Consider the following 21,575-nt stretch of genomic DNA (forward strand, 5'->3'; position numbering starts at 1 on the left):
GATCCCCTTGAGATCTTAGATCTCAATGTGCAGCATGTTCCGAAGCCAGCTGAAGACGGCCTGGGTATGGTTGTCGTAGACCTCAAGCACGTCCTCAACCGCCTCGAAGAACATATGCACTGTATTGGGGGTCAGGTCCTTGAACTGGCTTTTGTTGCATGCCATGAGAACCTCATCTAGGTATTTCGAGTCGCGACTGGCAAGCCGAGCCAGAATGTTGCCGTCAATATGCTTGCTGTTCTCGACCTGGGAGATTGCATCAAGGTAGCGATGTCTGCGGGCCAGGGAGGGACAGATGACCTCATCCCTAAGGCAGATGTTGAGCAGAAGTCGAAGCAGGTGCCACTCCTTCTCATCCAGACACAAGAGCCTGTAGACCGATCCATTGATGCCAAAACCATAGAAGGTCTTGGTGGTCGTCAGTTCAGCTGGAGGCTTGCAGCCCCGAGCAAGCTTGATCAATGAGACGGGGAGATTTGCTGTCGGACGTGGCACAAGGTCTCCCGGTTGATCCAGGCATGTGAACGTCCGGATAGCTCCGCCTCGGGTACTCACAAAAAGGAGGTCCGATTGAAACCCATTCGCATCCAAGAAATTGTGAGACAAACCATCGCGTGCGATTGGGTCGGAACCGTGCATCACGATGTCCCCATTTACAATCTTGTAGACCAGCAGGGAATGTCTCGAGGTGGTGACGTAGATCAGCCCTCCTTGCACCGTTATTGCGACAGCTGGAGATGGGAGAACACCGGTAATGTTTCGAACCCATTTTGTCTGAGAGTTTCGTGAGGAGACTGTGAAGAACCTTTTCCCAGAGACGATAATCAAGCTGTCACCGTACGCCGTCATCGCATAAACTGGGTCATTAAACCATTGCGTGTGCTTGTCAATGCAAGTGATTTTCTCAGGATCGATGGCATCCCGAGACGCTTGGATGAGCATCAATCGACCTTGGCGGGTAGTGGGTTGATGAGGCAAATTGATTGAAGTCCCAATTGCGATAAGGTGGTATGCATTGCCGTCCTTGTACGGCATCCAGTCAAGAATGCATGTGATCTTCTCTCCGGCAACTCCGTGTGGTCTCCAGGGGAGAAGGCCTTGAGTAACCAGGTTCATATCGTTAGAGACCACTGGCGACTGTGTGTCTGGGTCCACAAACTCGACACATGCCGTGCGGTAAAGATCAAGAGGCAATTCTCCGAGCTGGGCGACAGAATATGAAACAATAAGACATCGGAGATGGTCGGAGTAGGTGAGCTTGCTTGGATTTCCGGGAATGTCGATGCGTCGGGGAACGACCTTTGCTTCCTGATCTAGGGAGCATACTAGAAGCTGACCATCCGCGAAACAAAACATGTATGTAGTTATAGTCCGAGACGATTTATCTCGTACATCAACAAGGTCGAAGCCGCTGAATCTGATCGGGAAGTATGCGGGCTGGCATGAATGTTAGGCCATAGCTCAGAAGGACAGGATGTGATATAACTTACACAGTTTTGATCTGTGATCCAAACACGGGACAGGAAATAGTCAAAGCCATTGCCATCTGGGGCAAATGACACCCGCCAGAAATCATCTCCGCATGTAAAGAACGCAAACTTATTGTGGGTTTTGATGTTGATTGATGTTTGCCCAAGATGGCGTGGCGCCCTTTGATTCAAACCTGAAGAGAAAGTATCTGGTTAATGAAGGCGACCAATATTTTGAACCAAATATGACTCACATCTGAAACCGAAGACAGGGTCACCGTGGACATTAGTGATGTTTGTATCTATCTCAAACGGAACAAGCATGCCACTGCGCAGTCCACAGAAAAGGAACGCGTGAATTCTATCGTCTGAGAGAGTCTTGATAACAGCGAGGCTTTCAATCGCCTTTGACATATCTTGTGCAGTGTCGGCGACTGAAATACGAGTGTCGGCATGTTGTCTGATTCCACCAGTCTCGTTGTAAACCTCGAATGATAGCACTGTGCCGTCGCTGGTGCCGAGGAAAATTGATCCAAGGTCCCCCAATTTTGGTAGGCGATGCAGATGGGCTCTTTCTGGAGCGGGTATGGAGCTTCATGATCAGTTAGAGAGGCACTCCCTCCCTCAGTCACGACTATCCGAAGAAGATGGAGAAAGTTCCCCTTTTCACTTCTTGTAGTCATAATAATAGTGGAACTTGGCCCGTCCACAATAGCTGCCGTGACAAATACATGGGGATCGTGTTGAATACAGCTGCTGAGATAGAAAGCAGTAGGGAAGAAAAAGTGCACAACTTTTTCTGTGACCCGAACAATAACACCGGAAGGTGTACAGTCCATTGCCAGAGTCTGTTGAGTCTCCAATTCTGCATCGTTTTGAAGGGCAGTAATGCCATCTCTCATGTCGGGAGTCGTATGGAGGAGCAACGATGAAAGAGGATCGGAGGCCAGCAGGTAGATTGAATCCCTAGTACCAAGTGACACAGCCCACATACCACTTATGCTGGACAATCCACCCAACTCTGCCGAGACACCAATTTGAGCCTCAATGCCGTATCGAAGTTCGGTTATAGCTCCATTACCGGAAGCAGAGGCCGAACAGACAAAGAGCCGATCGTGGTCATATGGAGTATCTTTGAAGAGGTCTGAGGTATTTGAGGGAATAACAGCTGCATCGGGAACTGGTGCCCAGTTGACGAACCGCTGGACACATCTGGGGTGATCCCGTGCCTCCTGGACAAACAATCCACCATCACCTTGGCTTCCAGCAGCGAGAATGAAGTCACCACCTTCATGGCCCATATCAAGGATATCGAAAGCCGTATCAACATCGCAGTGGAGTTGACCCAAAGAAGTCTGAGTTTCGAGTTCACCATCGTTGCCAAACTCGAGATAATAGATCCAGCCTTTTTCTTGACAAAGGAAGATTCCATCGTACCTCTGACTGTACATCCAGTTTCGCGAAGGTCTGGCCCAACGAGTCCACAGTCCAGCGTCTGATGATTCGGCATCAGGAATGATTGGCGGGTATCGCATCGGACGAGACGAGCAATTGGGCGTGTACATCGCCATGGAATTCGTGGTGACCAGGAGGTAGGAGGATTCTTTGGCCAAAGGGATGACGATGCTAGGCAACTGGTCTTGGTGAGGCAGACAAGTTGAGGTGATCTTGGGATTCATGCGGCTGATCGTGCTGGCTTCATCCCATTCAAACACCATAGACCGTGTTGTGCCAAGCCTATGGATGATAAGCAGTAGAATGGTCCGTTTGTCATTGATGTCTTTCGGGTACAGGAATTCCATGAACAGGATATCGCCATCGACTTGGAAGAAATTTTCCTGTTGAAAGACTGTTAATATCGGACATGTGTTAAGTAATACAATAGTAAGAACATACACTTTCAAGTGGGTTCAGCTTGCCCTGAGCCATCTGCATCTGGAGTTCACCGGGATATTTTAACCACAAGACACCGAAGAAATTACGCGACGCGCTGACTGCGACCGCACGCGACCTTGACCATTGTGTAAGCTTTCGTCAATCCGATGGAGTTAGCGATAGGTGATACTTACTTGGGATCAACAGCTATATGCTTGCCATATTTGTCGGCTATGTTGACATCGCGGGGCAGAGGGCGACTGTAGGAAACAAATGGGCCATCTCCCAGTTCTGAGCAGTACATGAAAAGGAGCTCATTTGAGTCCGTGGCAAGAAAAAGGAGTTGAGGAGGCAGGTTATCATTGTAATAAGGAGGCACCAACTCTGATTGAGCCTCACTTTCCCAAGGCAACTCGGTGCTTACATTGATGACTTTTGCCCCGATTAGCGAGCCATCGAGGTCTGATTTTTCGACAACATCTTGAAGATGACCACTGGGCAGGGCTTCCTTGATTTGGATTCGCCGTTCTCCAATGAAAGCCACATCATTGTGGTCTTTATCTCGGAGACGGGCTGGAAGGATCCAGTTGATGACAGGACTGGGAATCAATGGCTGGGTAAGCAGTCCTTGCAAACGCGTCGGACGCGTCACAGGCTTGTTTCCAGACATTGTAGTAATTGGGTGGGTTTCAAAGGAAACCGAAAACAGATTAGAGCAAACGAGGAAATGATGCTGTAACCAAAGATGGAGAGCGGGGTAAAGAGATGTGAGAAGACTCGAAGAGAGATAGACGAAGAATGAAAATATGAGTAGGAGATGGAAAGTAGAAGACGGAAGATGAATTGTAAGTGAATGAGTTAGAAGGGAAGTAGGAGGCAATATCAAAAGCCGGTCAGGCAATGGCCTGAGGCGCAACAAGCCCCAAGATCTGTCTGAACTGCACCACACTTCCTGCAGTTTTCTGTATTCAAGAAACAGCGTGATGGCATTTGAGATTTGCAAGATCCACTTGTCTTCATACTTCAAAGAGTTGAATATCTCAACTGCGATTCATGCATCGACAGCCAACTGCGGTACTGGCTGTGGATTGATATCCGATACACAGCCAGAGCTCCAAGGGAGTACAGGCAGTTGCCAAGCAGTTGCCAATGATTTCACAGTCGAGTATTTCCCAGACAAGCCCTGCGATATCTCTATTAATCAATGCACCCCACATATAGGGAATATCAATGTCAGACTTACAGCTTGCCTGAACACTATACAAAAGTGGCAGTTCTTGGGGATTTGCAAATATCCGCCACAAGCTCCATTGGTTGCCAAGCTCCAGGAAGCAAGTCTTTACCACAGAACTAATGTCACTGACAGACACCTCGGCGAGCACAATCCCGGAGGTATGCAATCACCTCCCGTCGGCAAGCTGTCGCAACCCCAGAAACCGTGGACTTCCAAGGGCGCACACAACACGGTACACAGCTATATGTGCCCGATATCTTGTGATGAATACCACAAAACTATGAAACTGGAGCGTTGTGCCTAGGCCTAGCACAGGCGAGTGTTGTTATCGGCGAAAACATGTCGCGGCTGCCGATCGATGCCTAAGGCTGGAAAGTGGGACTCCGCCGCCTTTGACTTCAAGACTTTCCATTGCCTGGGTATATGTGCCTAGAAGTTCATCAGTCCACGTTCAAAGAGACCTCAATCGCCAAATATAAAGCCATTCTCTCATATGCCAGGTATTGAATGGTCTATTTGGACACGTTGTTTCGTTGTCCGGTGGAAAGTCGCACTCGATCTATATCTGATCAGCCTCTCGATATTGTTGAGCTAAATTGAGAACCCACAACGTGAAATTTGTTCATTCAGATCGGGGAAGAAACTGAACGATAACTTCCGTCTTCTCTTGTGTGCGCATATGAGCTACTTGACCTCCTGGGAAGGCGACATATAGCGAATAAAGGATGGAAGATACCGGAAAAGAAAAGAATCATCCCAGCTCTAAGGACATATCTGCCTCGGATGAATCCTCAAAGAAGTCAAAAATGACTGAAGAGGCAAAACAGATGGCTCGAACGAAAAAGGCGAGAGCCATCCCGCAATGCATGTGCCGCGCGCGACGTTGAAGCCTTAGCTGCACACGCAACTTCAGAAGGCGGGTTACTTGACGATGGGTTGAGACAGATAGTCTGTGAGTTACTATCTTCTAGAGAAGATGAACTCAACTAACTGGTGAATAGGGCCTATTTTCTTACGTTGCGACAACCAAATACGACAATATAACGCATCGGTGCCCCCGAGTACTGCACTTTCCCGACATGCCGATGAGGAACAGGTAGAACTCGATGTCAACCGGTCCTTTGTCTACTACCCAAAAGGTATGTACGCTATTAGAAGTCTCTAAGCTGGGATGTTAATAGACTCTAGCCCCCGAGGAGGAAATGCTGAGAAAGAAACAGCAGCTATCCAACCTGATCACTCAAGTACTAAGGGAATACCCCATGCTTTGTTATTTCCAAGGATATCATGACATAGTTCAAGTTCTTCTTCTGGTACTGGGCGAGAAGCAAGCTGCGCCAGCAGTGGCACAAATATCTCTTTTCCGCATACGTGACTACATGCTCCCATCACTCTCTCCAGCTGTGAAACATCTCCATCTCATTCCTGCAATCATCGAAACAACAGACCCAGAACTAAGACGACACCTTGGCAACATTGAACCATTCTTCGCTCTTGCAGCCACACTGACACTATACTCCCATGATATTCAAGAGTACAGCAACATTTCAAGACTTTTCGACTTTCTTTTAGCTCGAGAACCTGTGGTCGCAATCTACCTCTTCGCATCAATGATCCTGTCTAGGAAAAAGGAGCTACTGGAAATTCCACCGGATGAGCCCGAGATGCTTCATTTCACGCTTTCTAAGTTGCCATGCCCACTTGATCTGGATGGACACATCCTGCATGCGGCACAGCTCTTTGAGGACCACCCGCCAGAATCTCTGCCGCTTGGAGCCTGGAAACGTATCTCCTGGTGTAGCGTGCTCAAAACTTCACGAGACCCACACCAGAAGTACACACCAGGAGACGCGATTTACTTGTTTGAAAAGCAATCTCAACAGATCCGGGCTGAAGAGCGCAGGAAACGAGCCCTGGATTTCTTGTGGAGCCACCGTCGCTCCGTGGGCTCTGTGGCGTTGGCTATCTTGGTTGGAGCTGCATCTTTCTATATCCGCAAAAAGGGACTCGACACCTCAATTTGGTCTTATGTTGGCCGAATTCAAAAGGCAATCCAAAACTGGATTTGAAACTTCAAGTCAATGTGCACTAAACTATCACGGATGCTGGTGCTATTACATATGTATGATAATGAGGGGAAAAAAACGATAGAACCAATATGTAATCCCTATGCCCGAGGATCGCAACTTACAGATTCAGATATAATAAAAGAATTTAATCAATTATAATAGATGATGTATGAGGTTGTATCCGATACTCGTGTATGACACCTAGTGGTACCCACAGTTGTGGCTTGAGCGGTGGCTTTATCTGCGGAAGCTGATGTGTACACTTGACAACTCCCCTTCCAACAGCTTACTTCAAAACCAACCACCATGGCGAACAGAGGGTACGATGTTGTAGTAGATGTGGATGCAGAGGTAAGGACTCTCTAATTAATAACTCATTATTTTGTCTAACAAATCATCAGGGCGACCTTGGCCATACCGACCTGCAAGAAGACCTCGAATTCCACCCCTCCAGTGAGTTCCTCCAAGCGAACCAGTCTAGCCCAGCTCTCTAACCCAGTAACCCTACCGTCCAGACTTCGAAAACGACCAGAGAACCGCCAAAGTCCAAGGCGACTCCGCCGCGTTCCTGGGCGGCGGGTCATCGCGCCGCCGTGACCGATCCCCTGGCGGTACGCCGACCAAGCACAGCTGGTGGTCATTGCACTACTACGAGCGATTCTTCGACGTCGACACGAACGAAGTCTTCCGCCGCTGCGTGGCGACCGTGTATCCCCGCACCAACTTCCTCGATGTGCTAGAGGGTAACGCAGACCTGTACGGACCAATCTGGATCGCGACCACGGTGGTGGTTATCCTGTTTTTGACGGGCACTATCTCGCAATGGCTGTCGAACAATCACGACGAGCACTTTGAGTACGACTTCAGGTTGCTATCGGGCGCGGCGGGTCTGGTCTATGGGTACACCGGCATCTTGCCTGTTGCCTGTGGGGTGCGCTGCGTTGGTTCGGCAGTTCGACGGCTGACCTTATCGAGTGCTGGGCTTTGTATGGGTACTCCAATTTGGTGTGGATTGCCGTTGCTCTGGTCAGCTGGAGTCCGTTAACTGCGCTTAACTGGGCGCTTGTTGGCGTTGGCTTTGCTTGGAGTGTCTTCTTCCTTCTGAGGAACTTGTATCCGGTCTTGAATGCTACTGATGCTAAGGCTAGCAAGATCCTCTTGATCTTGGTTGTTGTGCTACATGCGGCTCTGGCTATTGCTATCAAGGTGCTTTTCTTTGCGTAAGTTGTGTCCTTGCCTGTCAAGACTAATTGACCCTTACTAACATATCTACTAGCCACGCGAGCCCCGTCTCGAAGAAGAACAAGGACAAGGACCACGATGACCACGATGACCACGATGATGACAAGGACGACAAGAGAGGAATGATGTTCCGGGTATAAGCGGGGAAGGATGGACCCATTGGCTTTTCATCTGGAGTACTGTCCATTCCGTCGATTCTTGCTCAGGTAGCAGGTTTCCAGCTCGAGTTTTCTAGTCGTGTTATTGATGCATGCATGTATTGTACTTTGTATTTATCGCAGACGGACTTTGAGGATGCGAATCAATTCGACTTTTTTGAATTTTACACATTTCATTTCATGGAGTGCAACTTGGTCGTCGAGAGGAGCCAACTAGAAAAAGTATGACTGTGGCTGCATTGATTTTATCATCATATCTAACGCCATTTGTAATCCTCTCCATGTAGCAGTCCAGCCAATCCCCATCTCTGGAATCTGCACCACAGCACGCCGAGCACAAGACCGAGGAGCGAGTCGTCTATTTGAGCTTCTTCTTGGGGCGGAGCTGGTTGGTGTGTCCGCACTTCTTCTTGCGGCAGTTGGTGGCACGGGGAGGGAGACGAGCCTGTAGGACCGAGTTAGTACATGAGTTGACGTAATTGATGGCCTTGCCACAAAATGCGGTTTGATGACGGGTATCGGGCGCTGGCGGAGAAGGCGGGGTAAACGTACGTAGCACTTGCGGCAGATGGCCTTCTCGCAGTTGAACTTGGAGGCAAGGGCCTTGAGGGAAGGCTCAATGATACCACCACGGAGACGGAGGACAAGGTGAAGGGTGGACTCCTATAACGAGTTGATATCGCATGTTAGCGAATATTCCACCATTTCGCAGACCATAGACCATAACGTGAAGCAATGATTCCTCCTCTTGCGTATCCGTAAACAGAGGTATTCTTTAGACAAAGAACATGTTGGAGATCCGACCCGCCCGAGATACCATATTTGCCCCCACTTTCGGTCCAAATCACATAGGTTGAATTCCGGATCCTACCTTCTGGATGTTGTAGTCGCTCAGGGTACGGCCATCCTCGAGCTGCTTGCCGGCGAAGATCAGGCGCTGTTGGTCAGGGGGGATGCCCTCCTTGTCCTGGATCTTGGTCTTGACGTTGTCGATGGTGTCGCTCGACTCGACATCGAGGGTAATGGTCTTACCCGTCAGGGTCTTGACGAAACTATATCGCACCGTATTAGTCCATATTCATTTTTCCTCCATGGGCTTGAGTCGTATCGGGGGTTCGGGTTTGTGGTTCGCGGTGACATTTGAGGGTTCAGGAAGACCTACATCTGCACTGAAACGGCGCGGAAAAAGACGATGTTAGTTCACTGAATCCATAGCGATGCATAGACGCTGTTGCACGGGGTGTATAGGACGTACTGGTTGCGAGTTTTCGTTGTTGTCGGCTGTCGGTCGCTGTGTTCCAGGCGGAGCTGTCGATTGTCAATTTGAGGATTTCGCTCGCTTAGCAAAGGTGGACCGATCGAGGTACCCTAAGCCCTAATTGCTACCCGTTTTCGTCATGCGTTATGTAAGCAACCCCGGCCGACCCCGGCCGCCAGCCAATGATAATTTGGCAGTCCACCTGTCTACGTCAGGTATACTTCGTACTACCTGGAGATGTTCTACTAAAAATTGATGAAGCGTGCTTTCTGGCGTCAATGGTATTTACTGATCAAACACAACTAATAAGTTGAATCGCCAGCTCGACTGAAAATATCAATACACTGACAATAATAGTCCATATCAACCCTAGGAAATCAAATGATTGAACTAGAGATAAAAGGTTGTACAAAGGTGAACGCCAGATACATGATCCCAAAGCCCCAACGCCATGCATACATATGATACAACGAACTTTCCCGTCGACCTCTAGATAGTCGACCACATCTTTGAATTGGACATAAAACCATCATCGTCCATATCGTCGGAGTCCGCGTCGTACATGTCCTCTTCAAAGTCAGCCATTCCATAGGTGTGGTCAACATCACTGTCGTCGGTGTCCATTCCTTCTGTCCCCAAACTAGCAAAGTACTCCCTGTTCTGTCGCTCTTCATCTTGCTGTGCGATTTTAAATTCAACAAATGTGACAGCACGGACAAGAGTTTTCAATGGGACTGCAGCGAGCTGGGCTGCCAGCTCGTAGAAAATCCCGTGCGGGGCCACTGAGATGTGATTCCCATCGATACCGGTGATACCACTCGCCGGGACGCCTGTGATCGTCCTCTTCGTCCTCAGGGATGACCCTTCTGGTTCTAAGGGCTTGCATGACTGTCTGTAGCAAAATGTCAAGCTTATGCTGAGTCGTACCAGGGGGAGCAGGAGTAGCGGGAGCACTAGGAGCATCGGGAGCGGGAGCATCTGGAGCACCTGGAGCAACAGGAACAGGAACAGGAGCAGGAGCAGGGCCAGAAGGAGAGGATGATTCTGGGGCAGCACCAGAGGTTGGTGGGATATCTTGTTCTGCCCGGCTGATAGGAAACATTTCGGCAATGCGACTGGGTTCCTTAGAGGTATCCAGCCAACTGCTTTCGTACCAGTCCATGTAAGCGTCTAATTGGGCAGACGTCATGTTCAACACGTCTTGGTCTGTGATCTGAATGGCAGTCTTTTTCCCAATACTTCCCCCAAATGGTTGATCATGATCGTAATCCTTCTGGGCTAGTTCCCACATGGCCCAGTCCATAACCTGTGCAGCAGGCTCTTTAGCTGTGGTGGGATACCTTTTCAAACCATCAAATGGGAAAAGTAGTTTGGTAGAAATAATAATCAGCACCATCAATTGCAGGTCGGGTAGAAGTTGTGCTGTTTTTCGGCCATCGAATGAACTTGTTGTCGGATACTGAAATGTGATGCCCAGCAATTCTTGCAAGATCCTGGTTGCATCGTATATCTCAACTAGAACTCGTTAGCTAAGATAAGCTAGACAACCACGCGGCGACGGTTTCTCATACTTGGTAAAGCCAATCTCTTGATGTGCCGGAAAAGAATCATGGGCGTATTCAACGGAGGAAGGTCAAATTCAAATCGGCGCTGATAGAACAGCACTATTGCCAGGACGCCGCGGTGGAATCGCTCCGCATTAGGTATTGTCTTTGCCAAAGTTAGTCAAGGACAACCTAGCAAAAATCTCGGTAGTCAGATTACACTCACATTGACTTCAAGGATGGCAGTCAGTTCTGGCGGGAGCCTATCCCTCATATCCCGAGGGATGGTTGCCAGGACTCGGGCATAGGGGATCTCCTGCCGCATTATCATACTGGAGAATGTGAGTATTGCTCATCCTAGAAGCAAATGACCGACCGGTTTACATACTTGTGAAAATCACTGACACAGACAGGAAGCCGCATCAAAAAAGCTGCGAGGTAACACAGTGCAACAGAATCGATCAGGCGAGGCCATTCGAGGTACCTCGAGTTTGGTTTGAATCCATCACGAGATTCATCTGTTCCTGCGGGTTGTGAGCTGAACAGCTCAGATTCGGTATCATCATCGTCATCTTCAGTAGAATCAGTGATTCTCGATTCAAAATCTTGCAGACGAAGAGCCCAGAGATCACGAACAACCATCTAGTATAGTGAGCTTCCACCTTTGAACACACATGAAGCATCATGTGCACGTACCTCAAGTTCCTCTGGGAAACCGTGTTCATGAACCAATGCATGACATTGTTTCCACAGGATAAGCTGGTAAATTTGCAAGAAAAGTGTGTAGGCCGGACGGCCACGAAGTGCTTTTGACAAAGTCAGCGATGAGAACGATGCTCATACTGCTAATTACATACTCTTGCTGCCCTTCTCCCTAGTCTCTCTTTTCAGGCGATGTGTTTTGCCTAAGTTTCCAAAATCGTCGGCATCTTCTGCGACTTGAACACCCTACGCATGTCACATAGCCCAAATTAGCTGTCTATTTCTTGACATTTGGCGATGTGATAGGACAAGGTTAGGAAAAGCCGATGGACGTCATACCTCCTGCAAATGACCGCGCCGACAATACCAAAGTCCATTGTCGAGATAGTATCGGGTCTCACGGCAACCTTCTTGACCGCAGACCCCTCGGGTAACGTAGTCCATCCCCAAGGGATTTGTTCATGCTTGTTTGAGAAGGGTTGGCATAAGGATATACCGAGCGGGACTTTTTTTTCTGCCTCCCAGTGACCGCCGATTCTGTCGCTCCACATGTCCCGCAATGCGCTGATTGATCCGACTATCTCAAGACGATTAAATTGTACATAGATAGGTTCTCATCTACATATGGATTCTTTTTTTTATTTATTAACTACAATATGTAATTTATTTTCTAGGTTACACTTTCAATATTTGGTTTGGGGTTTGGTTTGGGGTGTAATCGAGCTCTTACATCCATTTATCTACATTGAAATTTTACTAGAACCATCGTATAGTCAAGCAAGATTGAGTATTTATTCATTCATCACACTATCATGAGATGCTGAGACTCAGAACTGTTCGGACAACACATATCATGCCAACCAAAGCAATTCTCGGTCCAGCCCACATCCAAGGTTATGTGGGGGACAGATCTTGAAGCAATGGGCATAATCGTTCAAAGAATCGTATCCTCCTTTGAACCATGAAAGATAAATTTTTGGCGGGCTTCGAGCCCTCGTGGAACATAAAGGTTGGCATAACAGGTAATAAATCCAGGTATTAAATTTAAGCCTTGGGAGCCTCCTTGCACTCCATAGCGGCCTCCTCGCCCATGGCAGTCAGGACGACAATGTCTAATGGCAACCATATCAGTAACGATTCCCTAGGCAGTTTGGATATTGTTATAACTTACTGCACTCCTTCTCCTCGACAGTGAACATCTGGTTGATCTTCTCACCAACCTCGTTGTCGGGAACCTTGACATCATCCTTGGTGTCACCGCTGTCGGTCATAAGGGACATGAAGCCATCCTCGGTGATGTCGAGCTAATATTTGTCAACAAAACAGTCCAAATTACAAGGGTCATTAGGGAACTCACGAGCTGGTACTCCTTGCGGTTCACGTGGGGAACGTCCATGTTGTGGGTGGAGGGGGGAGAGATCCTCAAGCTTCTTGCCGGTGAAGATATCGGTGGCAATCAAGTGAACCTTGGCGTGACCGTGCTTTCCAGTCTTGGAGGTGGACATGTCAATGATCTTGCAAGGGCGGTTCTTGATCACAACGTGGCCGTTCTTGCGCAGAGCAGAACACTGCATGGGGAAGGTCTGCGAGGCTCCGGCATCAGCGGACTCGAAGGTGACATCGTGCTATATCGGATCATGTTAGCAGGCGCTTCAAAAGTTGACCATATGGCGGGGTTAAGAGTCCAACATGGCCTCGTGCCCTCGAGAAGAGGGGGAGCCGCATGCGGGGCTGGGAACAGAAGTCCTACAGCCATTGGGGGAACTCGAATTTGTAAGAGAAAAGTACATACCTCCTCGGCAGACATGGTGAATAGATTTAGAGGGGTTGAGAGGGGGAGTGTTTTTCAAGTATTTGGGGGAGGGGAAATGGAAGAAAGAGGGAGGAAAATCAGAAAAACCATCGACTAAAATCTATCGTGGGCGGCGACGCTTGTGGCGGGGTCGCTTGGTGAACGTTGATTGGTCAGGATCCATGTTGGGTTTAGTCCAGTATAGGGGAGGTTGTCCTGTAACCTACCAACTACACAATACGGGTACTACTATCAAAGGGCTACTTGGTTGGATTTTCCGAGTACACTCTTGATTTCTTCTGTCTTTTTGTTGGATTCTCATGCCGTCCATCCTTTTACACAATGTGGCGCGACCGCATTTCAGTCCAGTCAACTCCCTCCGGTGCCAATAGTCGCAACCTTTCTCCTCTACCGCGACGATCATCCTCCCAGCTATCTCCAAGTCCCTACAATAGCCGCCCTGGTGTAACTTCCAGAACTTCATCAACGTCTCTTCTTGCGACCCCCAATGACTCTACAACATCTCTTCCTGGAACTGCACGAGGGACCAGTGGCTCTCCTTTAAAGCAAACCGGTATTCAACGACCTCGACCAGCCAATGTCCCCGATCCGCTGGAAGTCTTGAATGAAATCATTGGAAAGGAAAATCAAACCGAAAAACATGTACCGCAGCTATCGTCGGTGCCGGAACGGCCAGGGCAATTGGTAGAAGCCATCCAGTTTGATGGGCTGAGTCTCGAAGAGTTTCTGGAAAAGGAGGATTCAGCACCAAGGAAAAGGACCCGCGAATGTGACGTAAATGCGCAAACTGTTCAGCAATTTGAACAAGAACGGGATAAATTTCAAGAATTACACACATCCATTACTGGATGTGATGATGTGTCCAAGTCAGTTGAGTTGTACTTGAATGACTTCCAGAATGAACTTGGTGCGGTGTCGGCGGAGATCGAAACATTGCAATCTCGCTCAACACAGTTGACTGCTATGCTAGAGAATAGACGCAACGTGGAACGGTTGCTGGGACCTGCTGTGGAGGAGATCAGCATCTCCCCTAAGGCTGTGCGGACAATTGTCGAGGGCCCAATTGATGAGAATTGGGTGCGTGCACTGAATGAGATCGATTCTCGAACAGCAAATATCGAAGCCAAGGCCGCCGCTTCCTCAAATGGCTATAAAGCCGTCGAGGATGTACGACCCCTTTTGGCCGACGTGAAGACCAAAGTGAGTATGCTACACTCCTCAAATTATTTAGACCTGCATTGACATCTATGCAGGCGGTCCAAAGGATCAGAGACTATCTTGTGTCACAAATTCGTGCTATGCGATCGCCAAACATCAACTCTCAGATTATCCAACAACAGCGACTAGTGAAGTATAAGGATCTATACAGTTATCTCTCGAAGGTCCACCCAAAGCTGGCAGGAGAGATATCACAGGCGTACATTAACACAATGCGTTGGTATTACACATCTCATTTCACACGCTACCTTCAAGCACTCGATAAGGTTAAGGTTTATCCTCCTGACCGAAACGAGGTGCTTGGAGGCGATCCATCCACACATCGATCAGGTAAGAGCTGTGCCTCTCTGATGCCACGTATATACTGATTTTTTCAGGGAACATGGTTCCTGGCGGCCGAGCTGGCTCTGCCGTGCATGACCCTTTCTCCCTGGGTAGACGTATCGATATCCTCCGAACTGGCAATCTCCAGGCTTTATCCTCATACCTGGCTGAAGAGGATAATACCTACCATGGAATCGAAGTTCCGTTCCGAAACTTCAACCTCGCATTGGTGGACAATGTGTGCGCTGAGTACTCTTTCCTGACTGAGTTTTTCTCCTCAAAGACCTTCCATCAAATCTCTCGCAACGCCATGGAAATATTCCAGCCGGTCTTTACCCTTGGCCAGAACCAGACCAAGAAGTTAATCGAGCATACCACGGATTCTCTGGGTGTCCTCATGTGTGTTCGCCTCAACCAGCATTCGGCATTCGAGCTTCAGCGCCGAAAGGTGCCTGTCGCCGACTCATATGTCAATGGAACCAACATGCAACTCTGGCCGCGCTTCCAGGTGATTATGGATCACCACGGCGACTCGCTCAAGCGAGTTGGGTCCAACACTGGGCGCAGTGCTGTCTCGGCCCTTTCGATTGCAGGCGGAGACGACCTGAAGCAGTCTTCAGCGCCCCACTTTTTGACTCAACGCTTTGGACAGCTTCTTCATGGAATCCTTGTGCTCAGCAGCGATGCTGGTGATGATGAGCCCGTGTCCAACAGTCTGGCCCGGTTGACTGCTGAATTCGATTCCCTTTTGGCAAAATTGAGTCGCAACGGCACAGACGCAAAGCGAAGAGAGCGATTCCTCTTCAACAATTATTCATTGATTTTAACCATCATTAGCGTATGTTGATACCTCTGTGCTTTGGGAGAACACGCGCTAATTGGAAACAGGATACCCAAGGTAAATTAGCAGTTGAGCAGAAGCAGGTAAGCATTTGAGCTGTGTCTATCAGAGATAATATTTCTAACTTGGCTTGCAGCATTTGGAAGAGATGCTCAAGAATAGCACCAGCACCAAGCGGTAGAGGCGATTGCATACACCGGACTGATGCATATTCCATGTGGAATAACAACATAATGCATCTACATGTCCTTTCACATATAAAAATTTTAATAGACGTGTATATCTATCCAGGCACCTGCGTTACTCTTGTGATGTAGCCTCCGAAGACCATCTAAACATGTAGAAAGAGGAAGATACCCTAGAAGACTCTATCTAAACGATACCCTGGAGTTAATAGTAGATCCAAGCCGCATTCTCCTGTAATATTGCAGGGGTATGGGTGGAATGCTATTATAGTGCAGTGTCGACCAACTAATAGGTTTCCTTAAACGGAAATCGGCCGAGGCAAGCAATCTTAACCTTTCAGCTGGCGAGAGAATATCCGTTTTAAGAGACCTTTAGTTTCCGTCAAATAGCCTTCTCGCCTACCTACCTAGGTAGGCAACCTCCGATGACTCACAAAGTATCGAATTTCAACCTTGGAAATGGATAACCGTGGCAGCCCAGTTCCACCGAGGCGAAAAGATGTCTGATCGAACTTAAACAACCGAACCTTCTAGATCATCGCCTTGCACGGACACGAGATAGCAACCACAAGCGTCCCTGTTAGCATTCCGAAAGTGACTCACTGACCAAGGCCATGATCAAAAGTAGTATTGATACAGTTCTTGCCAACGTGTGGCCAAACATGGATCCAGGAACGCTCGTGACACAATACTAGATACGCAACAAACCGTAGTGGAACGGCCGAAGCCAAAGGATGACACACCTTCAGAGCCGTTAAGGTGTTCGTCAAGATCCATGGCGAACTTGACGGGGGAATCGAGGTGTCCAAGCACTTGGTGCCTAATAAACTTGGAAGGCACAACTATGTCATGAGTACGCTCAATCAGGTCTTTGTACAAAGGTGTATGGTTCCTTCCAGACACAGGATGGCACTTCTGGAAGGGTCGATGATTTGTAGATGCACGCAATTTGGGATCAGCAGATGTGGAAGACGTAAATATCCGAGATTGGGTTGCAGAAGAAAATGCCTTTTTTCAGACCATGGCGACGAAACGGAAAAAGGATGGTGCATCTACGACACTCCATATGTTCAATTCAGAATATGATCGTGAAGAAGGAGGCCTTGAACATCCTGGGGCTTAACAAGCTGTTCGCAGAGTTTGGCAAACAGTATAAAAGGCTGGAACTTGGGAGCTAAGAGCACTTCAGTTAATGCAGTATTATAACGCATTCGTAACTGTTGCATTCTGGTACAGAAGACCAATCGAGTAAAGCTTGTGCCCTTGCCTTAGTTTAAGCACCACCTTGGGATAAACTCCAAGCTCTTTCCCATGTTTCGGGTATTGGGAGCTCACCGGCGACACGCTCTAGATATAAGTAGCAGCCAGTGCTAAGAGTTCTCACTGCAACCTGCTTCAAGTAAACGGGGTATAAGTAGAGTCCGTCGATTTGAGACAGCCAACACAACTCAACCAACAGCGAAATCCAAAATCCGTTGAGGACGTACTCTGCAATTCGTCAATCCAGATCCAGACCCAGATCCCAACCAAACCGAAGGCCCTCCCCAAGCAAAAGTACCCCCTCAATCCGGGGTAAAATCCAGCAGTACGACCCTATCCCCAAGGACGTGGCTGCATATCCAGTGTGACGCATATGCACCTCTCTACATACACCTCAAGACAGAATAGCCGGTAACACAGTATGCCACGAATAATTCGCCAATTGAACCCGGAAACACACAGCCCATCTGCAGTATCCTGGACGATTTCCCGCTCTTGCCGCAGCGGTCAAGAAGTGTCCAGCACATGTGTCTGGACGGGTCGAATTGGACGCCTCATTTGATAGATCCGAGACAGCCCCTGGATTCAAAATTAAGAATTAAGCTATCAGGTGTCCGAGTCCGCGTGATCTGGTTTCGAATCTTGGGGATTGCTTCTTGCAGCTTGGCGGGTGTCGCGGGGGAGCGGTGAGACGATTGGGTTCTGTGAGATTGGGACTTTCTCTTCGGCTTCGTTGCGCCTTTTCCGAGGGGCTTGGTCAGCTGTTGGGGAAGAGATTTTTGGCTTTTTGGGTTTAGTAAGTTTGGGATATGTTGACTCGCGTATACCGTGGAGGCTTTGTTCAGGTAGGGTTTTGGCTAGATGGTGAATGAGGCCATTCGTAAGATCTTCACACCCATTGAAGTTATTGAAGGTGATAGTTGTAATAAGCATGATAACTGAAGATCAATCATGATGTAGATCCAATGTCTGCTGAAGCCCAGGTTGAACCCCTGCACTGAGCTCCGCGGGGTTCTCCCGATTCGAGCTCACTTGGCGCAAACGTAAACGCAAACCCCATGAGGATTCAGACCTCGGAAATAGTTGAAGAGATGAGAAATCGTAATAGATAGAGATCTCCCATATCAGTGGAGTCGAATGCAAGCACGAAAATGATGCCGATCTCGACCCACATGGAATTGGAAGTGACAGTGGTCTGTATAGTTCGTCAGAAGGAGGCGTTTGAGCATCGCATGGGGTTGCTTTGATGAGACATTTTGAGAGAAGCTTGCCCCTCTTTTCAAAGCTATTTATATTGCTTTGATCATCTTCCCCTCGTTTCACTCCAAAAGATCTTGGTATCTGACCTTTCCTTTCTCTTTCCTCCACACACATCCCCCTTCAATCATGACCGTCTCCATCCCCAAGACCATGCGGGCTCTGCAGTACTCAGAGCCCAAGAAGCACAAGATCGTCGAGGTCCCTGTGCCTGAGCTCCGCGAGAACGATGTCTTGGTATGAAGCCGTCGATCAATCCCCAGGGAAAGCGAACTGACCAAACCCACCAGATCAAGGTCAAGGCCTGCGGTGTCTGTGGCACCGACCTGCACATCCACGAAGGTGAATTCATTGCCAAGGTACCGTCTTCCCATTACATGAAGCATTAATCGTGCATCGACGTGCTGACCAGTCCACAGTTCCCTCTAATCCCCGGCCACGAGACCGTCGGCGTCGTCGCCGCCATCGGGCCCAAGGTCAAAGACTTCCAGATCGGCGAGCGCGTCGTCGCCGACAACTCCGAGCTGTGCGGAACCTGCTTCTACTGTCGTCGTGGCGACGAGCTGTTCTGCGAGCACTTCGAGGCCCACGGCGTGACGATGAACGGCGGTTTCGCTGAATACTGCGCCTACCCTGGTAAGTAGAGCATATCAAAAGCGTACGGGACTCTCGAATCTGATTTCAGGTCTTCCCTTTCAGCTGGCAGAGTCTTCAAGATCAAGAACCTTTCCGACGTTGACGCAACTCTCCTCGAGCCCGCTTCCTGTGCCGCCCACGGCCTGGACAAGATCGCCCCGAAGATGGGCTCGTCCGTGCTGATCTTCGGTGCTGGTCCTACTGGTCTGGTGTTGGCTCAGATGTTGCGCCAGAATGGCGGTTGCAATGTCGTCGTTGTTGCCCCTGCGGGTCTGAAGATGGATTTGGCTCAGAAACTTGGTGCTGGTGATAAGTATGTTGAGCTGTCGCGCAAGAGTCCGCAGGCTCAATTCGATGCTCTCAAGGCTGAGAACCCCTATGGATTCGATATCGTTGTTGAGGCTACTGGTAGCCAGACGATCCTTGAGGACTCGATTAACTATGTTCGTCGTGGTGGTAAGCTGGTGGTGTACGGCGTGTACTCGAGTGAGGTTCGGGTCTCGTGGTCGCCGGCCAAGATCTGTAAGTTTTGTCGTCGCTTTCTCTTGAGTTCTTTGCTGATTTCCTTCCAGTCGGCGATGAAATCACTATCCTTGGCAGTTTCTCTGAGACCTACAAGTTCCCTGCTGCTGTTGACTACCTTGACTCTGGCAAGGTAAAGGTGGATGGCATTGTGAACAAAGTGTACAAGATTGAGCAGTGGGAGGAATGTCTTGAGGCGATGCGCAACAAGACCGCTATCAAGGCTGCTATCATCTTCGATTAGAGTATATCGCGAATTGGAGCATACAAAGTACACTTTAGAGGTTAATAGAATTGACTCTCTTAAAACTATGGGGACATCCTGACTCTTTTATATATATTTCGGAAGTGAGGACCTTGATAGACCAAGGTACTTGTACTTTTGAGATTAATAATTGTATTCCCAAATATGATCTGCAATATTGGAGAGGGTTATACTAATCAAATATGAGGCTATCGATATACAAAGATGTGCAAGTAGAGGGAGGTCAACCTTGGAAGAACGTACTCGTCATCTCAAGGACCCGCCCGGCCTTCTCCCCACCGCAAATCTCCAAGCTCCAACAACCAATCCCTCAAACCACAATGGTCAAACCTCTAACATTCAAAGGCGATAAGCCAAAGAAACGCAAGACCCGCACCACAGACAATGAAGCCCCAACCTCTAAATCACGCAAAACCGAACCAGAACCCGAGGACAACCCAGAAGACCAAAGCTGGGTCTCCGCCGACTCCCCAAGCGACATCGCCGGCCCAGTAGTCATAGTCCTACCCTCGGACGACGCAACCTGCGTCGCCAGCGACGCCAACGGCCAAGTCTTCGCCAGCAAGCTCGAGAACCTCGTCGAGGGCGACCCAGCCACGGCAGAGCCGCACGATGTGCGACAGGTCTGGGTTGCGTCGCGGGTGGCGGGAACGGAGTCGTTTAGTTTCAAGGGACATCATGGGAAGTGAGTGAAGACTTTGCGTTTATCGCAGGATTGCATATCGCCGCGATTACTATTCGCGTTCTTTTTTTCCCCTTTCAACTCAATCAAAACTAATAACCCTTTCTATAGATACCTCTCCTCAGACACACACGGCATCTTTTCGGCAACCGCGTCAGCAGTCAGCCACTACGAATCCTTCCTAGCGATACCTTCACCTGAAGTCTCGGGGACATTCTCGCTCCAGACGCACGGCGGCGATGGCGAGTCTTTCCTGACAATAAAAGAGAACGCTAAGACTGCTTCTGGCGTTGAGATCCGCGGGGACGCGAATACGATTTCGTTTGAGACGACGGTGCGCGTGCGCATGCAGGCGAGGTTTAAACCGAAACTGCGGGCGTCGAAGGAGAGTAAAGCATATGAGAAGATTAGTAAGAAGGAGCTTGAGGGAATTGTTGGGAGGAGCTTGAATGAGGATGAGGTTAAGAGGTTGAGGAAGGGGAGGAGGGAGGGGAATTTCCATGAGGTTTTGCTTGATGTTAAGGTTAGCGGGAAACATGATAAGTGGGCTTGAGGTGTGAGTTTTCCTTCTTCTCTTCTTTGGGAGAGCTGGGGCTGATGTGGTGGTGCTTATAGTCTGAAGCAAGTCGGGCTTCGACTATACTAAGTTTTACAACGCTCTATGTTTGGAGGCTTGTACGAATAGAAATAAAAGCTAATGATGTATGACCAGTTCTCTCGGTTTAGAACTTGGCTTTCTATAACTCTATGAATCCATCATTCTCACATTCCACCATGCAAGTCTCTTTTAGCAACGTATAGCGAAGCCTACATCTTCCAGGGCTTCTTCCTCTTCTAGTTATCCTTGACGATAGACAACATGAGCTGATCACCAAGACTTATTTCACTTCACCGAGCAAATTGACCGAATAGTTCAAACGATTTGCTGTAGGGTTTTACACTGCAGAGGTTTGAAGGCTTTGATATTCTTACCAATTGGACTTTATTCTGCGTTCACATAGTCCCTTCAACTTGCAAGTAG

The 21,575-nt window shown here is 48.8% G+C and overlaps 10 protein-coding genes across 10 annotated transcripts; 6 read left to right on the plus strand and 4 right to left on the minus strand.

The window, feature by feature from the left end:
* Positions 1–15: 15 nt before the first annotated feature.
* On the minus strand, positions 16–4,014 carry thtA (the record flags this gene model as incomplete). The annotated part of the gene is made up of 6 exons (XM_057287505.1): positions 16–1,437; positions 1,491–1,663; positions 1,724–2,044; positions 2,086–3,307; positions 3,366–3,480; positions 3,539–4,014. 6 exons carry the CDS (start codon positions 4,012–4,014, stop codon positions 16–18), a joined length of 3,729 nt encoding a protein of 1,242 aa, XP_057153588.1.
* Positions 4,015–4,327: 313 nt separating this feature from the next.
* Positions 4,328–5,057, plus strand: N7519_000728 (uncharacterized protein; the record flags this gene model as incomplete). The annotated part of the gene is given in 2 exon segments (XM_057287506.1): positions 4,328–4,874; positions 4,894–5,057. 2 exon segments carry the CDS (start codon positions 4,328–4,330, stop codon positions 5,055–5,057), a joined length of 711 nt encoding a protein of 236 aa, XP_057153589.1.
* A 246-nt stretch (positions 5,058–5,303) lies between these two features.
* N7519_000729 (TBC domain-containing protein) lies at positions 5,304–6,647 on the plus strand (the record flags this gene model as incomplete). The annotated part of the gene is made up of 4 exons (XM_057287507.1): positions 5,304–5,377; positions 5,424–5,530; positions 5,580–5,717; positions 5,767–6,647. 4 exons carry the CDS (start codon positions 5,304–5,306, stop codon positions 6,645–6,647), a joined length of 1,200 nt encoding a protein of 399 aa, XP_057153590.1.
* A 306-nt stretch (positions 6,648–6,953) lies between these two features.
* Positions 6,954–8,029, plus strand: N7519_000730 (Yip1 family protein; the record flags this gene model as incomplete). Its single annotated transcript, XM_057287508.1, has 5 exons — positions 6,954–6,998; positions 7,049–7,100; positions 7,163–7,547; positions 7,601–7,867; positions 7,924–8,029. The coding sequence occupies 5 exons, from the start codon at positions 6,954–6,956 to the stop codon at positions 8,027–8,029; spliced, it is 855 nt and encodes a 284-aa protein (XP_057153591.1).
* Positions 8,030–9,205: 1,176 nt separating this feature from the next.
* N7519_000731 (TFIIB-type zinc finger domain-containing protein) lies at positions 9,206–11,995 on the minus strand (the record flags this gene model as incomplete). The annotated part of the gene is made up of 10 exons (XM_057287509.1): positions 9,206–9,216; positions 9,303–9,355; positions 9,826–10,177; positions 10,233–10,820; positions 10,877–11,015; positions 11,076–11,181; positions 11,238–11,491; positions 11,546–11,655; positions 11,707–11,797; positions 11,891–11,995. 10 exons carry the CDS (start codon positions 11,993–11,995, stop codon positions 9,206–9,208), a joined length of 1,809 nt encoding a protein of 602 aa, XP_057153592.1.
* A 600-nt stretch (positions 11,996–12,595) lies between these two features.
* On the minus strand, positions 12,596–13,358 carry N7519_000732 (Eukaryotic translation initiation factor eIF-5A; the record flags this gene model as incomplete). Its single annotated transcript, XM_057287510.1, has 4 exons — positions 12,596–12,663; positions 12,723–12,855; positions 12,919–13,176; positions 13,344–13,358. 4 exons carry the CDS (start codon positions 13,356–13,358, stop codon positions 12,596–12,598), a joined length of 474 nt encoding a protein of 157 aa, XP_057153593.1.
* A 327-nt stretch (positions 13,359–13,685) lies between these two features.
* Positions 13,686–15,928, plus strand: N7519_000733 (putative GARP complex subunit (Sac2); the record flags this gene model as incomplete). The annotated part of the gene is made up of 5 exons (XM_057287511.1): positions 13,686–14,564; positions 14,618–14,912; positions 14,960–15,744; positions 15,795–15,830; positions 15,884–15,928. 5 exons carry the CDS (start codon positions 13,686–13,688, stop codon positions 15,926–15,928), a joined length of 2,040 nt encoding a protein of 679 aa, XP_057153594.1.
* Positions 15,929–17,798: 1,870 nt separating this feature from the next.
* N7519_000734 (uncharacterized protein) lies at positions 17,799–18,125 on the minus strand (the record flags this gene model as incomplete). The annotated part of the gene is made up of 2 exons (XM_057287512.1): positions 17,799–17,953; positions 18,020–18,125. The coding sequence occupies 2 exons, from the start codon at positions 18,123–18,125 to the stop codon at positions 17,799–17,801; spliced, it is 261 nt and encodes an 86-aa protein (XP_057153595.1).
* Positions 18,126–18,578: 453 nt separating this feature from the next.
* Positions 18,579–19,851, plus strand: N7519_000735 (zinc-dependent alcohol dehydrogenase family protein; the record flags this gene model as incomplete). The annotated part of the gene is made up of 5 exons (XM_057287513.1): positions 18,579–18,686; positions 18,740–18,808; positions 18,869–19,085; positions 19,149–19,607; positions 19,658–19,851. The coding sequence occupies 5 exons, from the start codon at positions 18,579–18,581 to the stop codon at positions 19,849–19,851; spliced, it is 1,047 nt and encodes a 348-aa protein (XP_057153596.1).
* Positions 19,852–20,192: 341 nt separating this feature from the next.
* On the plus strand, positions 20,193–21,107 carry N7519_000736 (uncharacterized protein; the record flags this gene model as incomplete). Its single annotated transcript, XM_057287514.1, has 2 exons — positions 20,193–20,557; positions 20,666–21,107. The coding sequence occupies 2 exons, from the start codon at positions 20,193–20,195 to the stop codon at positions 21,105–21,107; spliced, it is 807 nt and encodes a 268-aa protein (XP_057153597.1).
* Positions 21,108–21,575: the final 468 nt, after the last annotated feature.

This window comes from Penicillium mononematosum (genome assembly GCF_028829835.1).
Source record: "Penicillium mononematosum strain IBT 11891 chromosome Unknown utg000001l:1.0-4488741.0:1.0-4491989.0, whole genome shotgun sequence".
Taxonomy (NCBI): Eukaryota; Fungi; Ascomycota; class Eurotiomycetes; order Eurotiales; family Aspergillaceae; genus Penicillium; species Penicillium mononematosum.